This window comes from Oncorhynchus keta, chromosome 35, assembly GCF_023373465.1.
Source record: "Oncorhynchus keta strain PuntledgeMale-10-30-2019 chromosome 35, Oket_V2, whole genome shotgun sequence".
Taxonomy (NCBI): Eukaryota; Metazoa; Chordata; class Actinopteri; order Salmoniformes; family Salmonidae; genus Oncorhynchus; species Oncorhynchus keta.
The window spans coordinates 68,194,412-68,204,173 of NC_068455.1; the positions used below are offsets into that span (position 1 = coordinate 68,194,412).

The 9,762-nt window shown below is 40.5% G+C and overlaps 1 protein-coding gene across 3 annotated transcripts; it reads right to left on the minus strand.

Annotated features, from left to right (window-relative positions):
- Positions 1-169: 169 nt before the first annotated feature.
- LOC118376129 (SLAM family member 9-like) lies at positions 170-3,677 on the minus strand. Of its 3 annotated transcripts, none has more exons than XM_035762820.2 (5): positions 3,599-3,677; positions 2,878-3,174; positions 2,501-2,728; positions 2,199-2,347; positions 170-2,048 (listed from the first exon to the last, which is right to left on the minus strand). In XM_035762820.2, the coding sequence occupies exons 1-4, from the start codon at positions 3,654-3,656 to the stop codon at positions 2,214-2,216; spliced, it is 717 nt and encodes a 238-aa protein (XP_035618713.1). In that variant the 5' UTR covers positions 3,657-3,677; the 3' UTR covers positions 170-2,048; positions 2,199-2,213. The 3 variants fall into 3 exon arrangements, with proteins under 3 accessions (XP_035618713.1, XP_035618711.1, XP_035618712.1); XM_035762818.2 differs by having other exon boundaries at positions 2,501-2,746; XM_035762819.2 differs by having other exon boundaries at positions 170-2,075; positions 2,501-2,746.
- Positions 3,678-9,762: the final 6,085 nt, after the last annotated feature.

Sequence of the window (9,762 nt, forward strand, 5' to 3'; positions counted from 1 at the left end):
CTCAATTGGTTGACTTGAGTGGAAAGCATACAGGGCTCTCACTCTTCAAGTTAAAAATATACTTCATTTAGAATAGTATAAAAAATGAACGTTCAGCCAGCAAGGCTTTCATCAGGATGAGAACCGTTGGTCCATTGGTTGACTAACATGTGGTTTTCTCCATAGGAATTTATAAAACAGAGAGTTGTAACACTGGGAATTGATCCTTATGAACACAGCCCCTGGATTGGACTGACAGATGAGAAGCAAGAGAAATTGTGGGTCTGGATGGACAATACACCTCTTAAAGAGAACATCAAGTCAAGATGTTTTTAAGGCATACATTTTCACACATCTACACACACAGACACAGACAACTCAGCTGAACACTCAAAAGCAAAACATTGTATACATAGGTCAGTTGTGACCAAAAATATTGGCACCCTCAACTTTTATTAAATAATTCCATATTTCTTCTCAAATAAATTGAAATAGAAAAAAAACATTTGGTCTCTACCATAAAGGCCTGATTGGTAGAGTGCTGCAGAGATGGTTGACCTTCTGGAAGGTTCTCCCAACTCCACAGAGGAACTTTGGAGCTCTGTCAGAGTGACCATCGGGTTCTTGGGCACCTCCCTGAACAAGGCCCTTGTATTGCTATTGTTGATTTACACTGTCATCTCAACCTTCTATTCAGGAAAACGTAACTATGTAGTTGGAGATGGGTTATAGCAATTGGATTTAATTAGTAAATTCCACTGTTTTGTATACATTTATATGTAAAGTATGTACAATGCTAGATGTAATTAGACATGAAGTAAAAAGATGTAAACTTTTTATTCTCCATCTGTTTGCGGTTTGGTGTTTGAGTCTATGTCAAGTCTTAGTCAATGTAACAGCAGTGAGTCTCTGAGAGGGTTGGAGGGGTAGTTTATATCCTGTTGTGCAGTACACTGTGTCTGGTTTGCTGACATTATTCCCAGATCCTTCTGCTTTTAGCTGTAATTGATTGTCTTACTTTTGTAGTTCATCCACACAACCAGCTGGATGTTACAGAACATACTGAAATGGATAGATGGATAACTTTCTAGTGAAATTAGTATTCATAATTAGACATACAGTACATATTATAGAAAAATAATAATATACTCCGATGACTGATTGGTTGAATGGTGAATTCATTGATTGATTTATTGAGTGAGTGAGTAAGTCCAATTCAGGAACTAAACTGAAATTGTATTTCAATAATTAAATGTTTTGATATTTTTCAGTGCAATGGAAATGCACCGTAGAAGGTAATGGTAAGATGCATAAAGATGGCAGAATTCAGATATGACATCATTGTTTTAGAAATATCCACAGAGTCCTTAAATGACATGGTTTAATGTGCCAATAAATCAGCACAATCTACTTTTTCAAATTGCCAGCATCTTGAAGCTAAAATTGGGATCATGTATGCTGTGCTAATGAACATACAGCAAAATATTAACAGAGAGAAATGTTAAATACTCTGAATTTAGCAAAACAAAGAATGTGTGGTTAAGTGCATGGAGGCCGCCATCTTTATGGACCTCCGCTATTGTCACATCTATTTTCTATGAACACCTGTTAAATGTTGACAAAAGGTCACTGGACAAATTAATGGGAGCCTAGCTACAGACATGTAACATCAGAGGGTTTCTGAGACGGATGTATCTCCCATTGTGCAGTTCACTGTCTGGTTTGTTGAAGTTATTCCACACTTTGGGTGGTGCTGTGCTGTGCTGCAGCTGGTTTCTGTACGGTTGCTGTTGGAGACTGATATAGGCTCTGCCTCAGAAGCACACTTTGTCCACTTGATGGCGATCTTGTACCGCTGGTTGCTGCACAGTGCTGTAAAATGCCTGTTGGGGGAACTGTAGTTATTTCCTCTCTTCTGGTGGTGTACTTGTCCCCTGGTTGGCCCTCTTTTCCTCCTGATGCTGCTGCTGGTACTGCTGCTCCTGGTTGACTTGCAGTGTTGTAGATTGATGTTACCTCAGGAAACCCTGTGTTCTGTGGTTCCAGCCTCTCCCCTGGTGGAGCGCTCACTGGGTTGACATGTTAGGAGAGACATACTGTAAAAACATTCAAATAGTCATTCTATAAAATGTTATAGAAACAAAGCTCCAGCATCCTAGAAAGACCTTGTATCTCACATTTTGGTGATTTTAATTCGTTTTTACATGAATTGAAAGTACCTGCATTGTCAGATCCTATTTACACCATCTCCTGGTTGACATGATCCATCCTACACCAACTAACACAATGAAAAACAATCCACCACTAACACCACCCACAATGATGCCAACTGGTGATGCTGCAGCTCTCCCCTTCTTCTCAACAATACCTGAGAGGTCACACACACACACGCGCACAAATCAACATTTTGCTGGAGAACAATAATAATAACTATGACGTTAAAACCTTGTTGATATATAAATAGATTTGTATAATGATAGAAGGTATGAACAGAAGGTAGAAGTTAGTAAATTAGACTTACATATGTCCTTCAGGCGTTGGGATTCGGTCTCTGCGCTGACATGATTGTTGACGATACACTGGATGAATCCATTACCACTGGAAACAGTGATGTTGACCTCAGAGACTGACAGAGAATCCTGGTACAGTGGGCACTGACCTCCATCACAGACAGAAAACATCCAGCCTGAACAATTCACTGTGATGTTACAAAGTCCTGTACTTGAGTTGTAGTATGTCACCTGCATGGCTGGAATGGGAACAGCTTCTACAACAACCAACACAGTTCAGAAAGATACATTTGACATGTATGACTGGTGAAGACACTTTAAAGGAGATTCACTATTTTAAGCAAAGCAGAAACACAAATACCAAAACACAACAAATCACACAACTCACCCAACACCTTAAGTCTGTATGAAGACGTTGAATCTGTCCAATCGTTTTTCTTTGTATTTGCAATGTAAATTCCACTGTCTGTGTCTGTCAGATTCTTAATGCACAGAGTGTGGTTCACTGGGTTATAATCCACCTTCTCCTTGTATTTAGGAGAGATCTCTTTATCATCAACTATTACAGTACTATTGACCTTCCATCTAAGTCCTTTAAGTTCCTCAGGTTGTTCTGCTACAGTCAGACACACTGAACCTCCCTTCAACCCATACTGGTCAATTGGAGCGTCTTCAGCCCAGGTATCTAAAGAGATGAAAAGGTTGCACCCGTTCTTTCAGCGAGGGAAAAACACCAAAAACAAACCAGGCTAAAACATTTTCATTTTCAATTTACTTTTACAATTCTTATTTGAACTTTTTCTTCTGTCCTCAATGCTTAATCCCTTTGGAAAATATAGGTGCACCATTTAGTAAATCTGTCCATATTTAGTAAATCTGTCCATATTTAGTAAATCTGTCCATATTTAGTAAATCTGTCCGTTTTCTATAATATCAGCCAGTATTTTTTTAAAGTTGTGCTCACGATCCAAAACTGGTCCCTGAATCTGTAAATGTTTCTCTATTCATACAATTCCAATTGATATATGAATCCAATTCATACAAATCGTTAGACATTTTTTGTCCTTAAGATCCAGTTCAGTCACTTAAAATAAATGTATATAGATTACCTGTCAGGATGAGTAGAAACAACAGGATATTCCATGTAGAATTGATACAGTCTGGCATCGTTCAATGACCTCTGTAAAGTGACAAAAAAAATGGTGACTGGTGCATTACTCATCTCATTACTCATGCATTACTCATCTCATTACTCATCTCATCACCTTCTTCAATTGTGTTTTTCATTAATTGAGTCAGAGCAAAAAAATATATATAAATGTTATATAAAAAAATATATATAAGTATTTAGATCCCTTACTCTGTACTTTGTTGAAACACCTTTGGCAGCGATTACAGACTTGAGTTTTCTTGGGTATTACGCTACCAGCTTGGCACACCTATATTTGGGGAGTTTCTCCCATTCTTCTCTGCAGATCCTCTCAAGCTCTGTCGGACGGGGAGTCTTGCTTGACAGCTATTTCCAGGACTCTCCAGAGATGTTCAAGTCCGGGCTCTGGCTGGGCCACTTAAGGACATTCAAAGACTTGTCTCAAAGCCACTCCTGTGTCGTCTTGGCTGTGTACTTACAGTCGTTGTCCTGTTGGAAGGGGAACCTTCGCTCCAGTCTGAGGTACTGAGCACTCTGGAGCAGGTGTTCATCAAGGATCTCTCTGTACTTTGCTCCATTCATCTTTCCCTCAGTCCTGACTACTCTCCCAGTCCCTGCCACTGAAAAACATCCACACAACATGATGCTGCCACCACCATGCTTCACCATATGGATAGTACCAGTTTTCTTCCAGATGTGACGCTTGGCATTCAGGCCAAAGAGTTCAATCTTGGTTTCATCAGACCAGAGAATATTGTGCATCTCTACCATAAAGGCCTGATTGGTGGAGTGCTGCAGAGATGGTTGTCCTTCTAGAAGGTTCTCCCATCTACACAAAGAAACATTTGAGCTCTGTCAGAGTGACCATCGGGTTCTTGGTCCCCTCGCCTTTCCCCCCGATTGCTGTTTGCCGGGCGGCTAGCTCTAGGAAGAGTCTTGGTGGTTCCAAACTTCTCCCTCTTAAGAATGATGGAGGCCAAGGTGTTCTTGTGGACCTTCAATGCTGCAGAAATGGTTTTGTACCCTTCCCCACATCTGTGCCTTGACACAATCTTGTCTCGGAACTCTATGGACAATTCCTTCGACCTCATTGTTGTGTGTAGATTGATGAGACAAAAAATGTGCTTAATCAATTTCATAATAAGGCTGTAACGTAACCAAATGTGGAAAAAGGGAAAGGGTCTGAATTGTTTCTGAAAACACTATTATTACTCACTGGGGTATTTCTTTGTGGTGAAAAGTTTGTAGAGTGTTTTAGTTAAATAACGACCTTCTAAGGAGGCACATTGCAACAAAAAAATAAACAATTAATAACAATGCCAGATTTGAACTAGATTAACAGTATTTTTTGCACAGATCTGGGCTGTTTTGCACCACAATCTTATTTGCTATAACATTGATATGATGATTGCAAAGCACATGAGAAAGAGGGATTAATAAACAATCTCCTAACTGGCCTCACCATAGACATTAGACTGCTTATACTAGCTCTACCTTTCAATCTCAAAATGGTTGAAAGACTATCTAAATTGTAAAGATTGGCAAAGACAAGGATGATCAATGGAAACTTAGACAATGTCTAAACAGTTGTGTCTAAATCGATTACTACAGGGGTTCCCAAACTTTTACTGAACACAACCCCAAGAATAAGAAGACGTTAAAATCTGTGGTCAGGTTGAGGGGCGTAGTTTCCTTTTAGGTGTTGCATTTAGCAGCACAATTTTTTTTCTTTTTTTCTCCTTTATTTAACCAGGTAGGCAAGTTGAGAACAAGTTCTCATTTACAATTGTGACCTGGCCAAGATAAAGCAAAGCAGTTCGACACAGAGTTACACATGGAGTAAAAAACATACAGTCAATAATACAGTACAAACAAGTCAATATACGATGTGAGCAAATGAGGTGAGATAAGGGAGGTAAAGGCAAAAAAAGGCCATGGTGGCAAAGTAAATACAACATAGCAAGTAAAACACTGGAATGGTAGATTTGCATTGGTTTTGCATTTGATTGGTAGGATGGCCAGTTTTACAAGGGTATGTTTGGCAGCATGAGTGAAGGATGCTTTGTTGCGAAATAGGAAGCCAATTCTAGATTTAACTTTGGATTGGAGGTGTTTGATGTGGGTCTGGAAGGAGAGTTTACAGTCTAACCAGACACCTAGGTATTTGTAGTTGTCCACGTATTCTAAGTCAGAGCCGTCCAGAGTAGTGATGTTGGACAGGCGGGCAGGTGCAGGCAGCGCTTGGTTGAAGAGCATGCATTTACTTTTACTTGTATTTAAGAGCAATTGGAGGCCACGGAAGGAGAGTTGTATGGCATTGAAGCTTGCCTGGAGGGTTGTTAACACAGTGTCCAAAGAAGGGCCAGAAGTATACAGAATGGTGTCGTCTGCGTAGAGGTGGATCAGAGACTCATCAGCAGCAAGAGCGATATCATTGATGTATAAAGAGAAGAGAGTCGGTCCAAGAATTGAACCCTGAACCCTGTCGGTCCAAGAAGTTAACCCCTATAGAGGGGAGGTCCAGACAGCAGACCCTCCGATTTGACACACTGAACTCTATCAGAGAAGTAGTTGGTGAACCAGGCGAGGCAATCATTTGAGAAACCAAGGCTGTCGAGTCTGCCGATGAGGATGTGGTGATTGACAGAGTCGAAAGCCTTGGCCAGATCAATGAATACGACTGCACAGTAATGTTTCTTATCGATGGCGGTTAAGATATAGTTTAGGACCTTGAGCGTGGCTGAGGTGCACCCATGACCAGCTCTGAAACCAGATTGCATAGCAGAGTCGGTATGGTGAGATTCGAAATGGTCGGTAATCTGTTAGTTGACTTGGCTTTCGAAGACCTTAGAAAGGCAGGGTAGGATAGATATAGGTCTGTAGCAGTTTGGGTCAAGAGTGTCCCCCCCCCTTTGAAGAGGGGGATGACCTATGACTATGTGTGAGAGTGACACAGACACAGCTAGGTTTCCATCTAATTTGTGAACAGATTCATGTGAATAATAAAATCTGCATAAAATCTGCATAAAAATATGTGCATTTCCCCACCAGAGGTGTTTCCATCTGACTTTGTTGCGGATAAAAGGCTGTGCATGATGGCGTCCCTTATGGAAAAAAACACGATTTCACATGTGACATTTCCACGTTTTGTACATGTAAAATCATGTGAAACCATGTCTTTTGGAAGAATTCACGTGATATTTCACGTGAAGTTCACATGGATTTTCACACGATCGCATAGCCATTCACATGTGGATTCAAACTTTCATATGAGGCTTCACAGGTTATGCCCTGCAACAAAATTAGTCATTATGATTCACACACAGTGCTTTTAACACACACAACATGACCAAAAGTATGTGACACCTGCTCGTCAAACAACTCATTCCAATATCATGGGTATTAATATGGAGTTGGTCTCCCCTTTGCTGCTATAACAGCATCTACTCTTCTGGAAAGGCTTTCCACTAGATGTTGGAACATTGCTGCGGGGACTTGCTTCCATTCAGTATCACGTTTTAAGGTATGACCCTGGTGCAGACAGTGTTGAAGAAACAAAAGTGTTTTCCTTGAACAGAGGCAGGCAAACGACCGGTCGAGGCAGGCAGGGGTCAATAATCCAGAGAGGGTGTAAGGTACAGGACAGCAGGCTCAGGGTCAGGGCAGGCAGAACGGTCAGAACCGGGAAACTAGAAATCAGGAGCAAGCAACAGGCTGGAGCAGGGAAACAAAATGCTGGTAGGTTCTACGAACAAAACGAACTGGCAACAGAAAAACAGATAACACAGGTATAATTACCCAGGGGATAATGGGGAAAATGGGCGACACCTGGTGGGGGGTGGAGACATGCACAAGGACAGGTGAAACAGATCAGGGCGTGACATTCAGCCACAAGAGCATTAGTGAGGTCGGGCACTGATGTTGGGCGATTAGGCATCGGCATTGCAATTCATCCCTAAGGTGTTTGATGTGGTTGAGGTAAGGCTTATGTAGGTAAGGGCTTTGTGCAGCCCAGTCAAGTTCTTCCACACCAATCTCGACAAACCATTTCTGTATGGACCTCGCCATGTGCACGGGGTCATTGTCATGCTGAAACAGGAAATTACCTTCCGAGTGGCACAGCGACACTACATCTCAGTGCTAGAGGTGTCACTAAAGACCCTGGTTGGATTCCAGGCTGTATCACAACTGGCCGGAATTGGGAGTCCCATAGAATGCATGACTGTGCTCGATTTTATACACCTGTCAGCAACAGGTGTAGCTGAAAAAGTCAAATCCACTTATTTGAAGGGGTGTCCACATACTTTTTATATATAGTGTTTTTGACATACATTACTATATTGCGTATGTTTATACAGTAATTATTATTCAATATGTTCTTACCTGGTATTTTAACTCACAACCTCTTGGTTCACATCATTCCTATCATCTTGCTACTCCACCATGTCGGTGTCAATAACTAATTTCAACTGTTTTTCTACACTTTGGACTTCAAAGTACATCTCAGCTTTGTTAAAAATACACTCAAGAAAAACGATTACATTTATCATAGTGTCGGGTAACATGAAAACAGAATAATATGTCCCACCAACATAAGACAACTATACAGAAAACCCTCAAATTACTGAATCCATTAAATTAAATCAATGATAACCGAATAGTCAGATTAACTGATACCTAAAATAGCAGTCTAGATGGACCGTTCAGTCTAGATGAATATCAATAAAATAAGAAATGTATTTTTGGGGGAGAAATACTGCAAATAAAGTGTTGAAAAAAAAATGTCATGTGAAATTTCACGTGAAGTGCTCCAAAAACACGTTTTCACGTGTGGTTCAACATATGATAACATGAAACTACACTGTTAGCCATGCTGTTAGTTTAGTCATTTTTTCTCCATACTACTGTATATTTCAACAGTAATAGAATACTATACATCTACTGTCAATCGCAAAGAGCTTGGGTAGGCTACTTTTTTGGCCTGTCCTGCAAATTAACCTGGCACAACTCACTTGCAATTGCATTTCAGCTTATCGGATACAAGGTGTCAAGGTGTCAGTTTGCCTGGATATCTTTTGGACCATTCTTGATACATACTGGAAACTGTTGAGAGTGAAAAACCCAGCAGCATTGCAGTTCTCGACACAAACCGGTGTGCCTGGCACCTACTACCATACCCCCTTTGAAGGCACTTAAATATTTTGTCTTGCCCATTCACCCTATGAATGGCACACATACACAATCCATGTCTTGATGGTCTAGTTTTAAAAATACTTGTTTAACCTGCCTCCTCCCCTTCCTCTGCACTGATTGAAGTCGGTTTAACAAGTGACATTCACCTGGATTCACCTGGTCAGTCTGTCATGGAAAGAGCAGGCATCTTTAATGTTTTGTGTACTCAGTGTACATTTCTGCACGTTGCTAAAACTTGCCTGAAATCAAGTCAATAATTGTGAGATTATCTGACAACACCAATGAGAAAGTAGCACTGCTCAGGGACACATGACATTAATGCCCAGATTTAATCAGATCAAGTGTAAAAATGGGACAGTCGACACCCGCATAGCTGGTGTTTTGGCAGTGTCAGAAGTGTATCTGAGTTACGGTACGGTGTTGTTCCATGGTGTACAAAAAGGTCAAAGGTACACATAAGGCACCCTCAGAGGAACTCACATGGTACTGGTCGATACCTTTTAGGGTAAATGTTCAGATAATCTGGTATAATGTTTTCTACCCAATACATTCCATTTAATGCTGTTTCTGGAACTATTCGGGAAATCGTAAACACCAGTTGGATGCATTCACATGCTTTGAACTCTAAAAGCCAACAAGCTGCGTAAATCATACACTAAAAGTACAGCTGTCATGCTTGTAAACAAATTTGTTTTCAAAACCGAAATAAAATAGAGTGCTTTCATTAATAATGTTTTGTTTTTGAGTTGTCAAATAATACATGAAGGGATGGGTGTATCTTGTCATTGACAGATGCAGGAAAAGCAGCTTTATCAAATCCTTCAGTCACATGCAGGTGAAATATTTTGATTTCTATATAATATCAGAAAGAGCATATTCTGCAGTTTCTATGACTCTTACCTCCGTCAAATAACTCTCAAAACCTAAGAG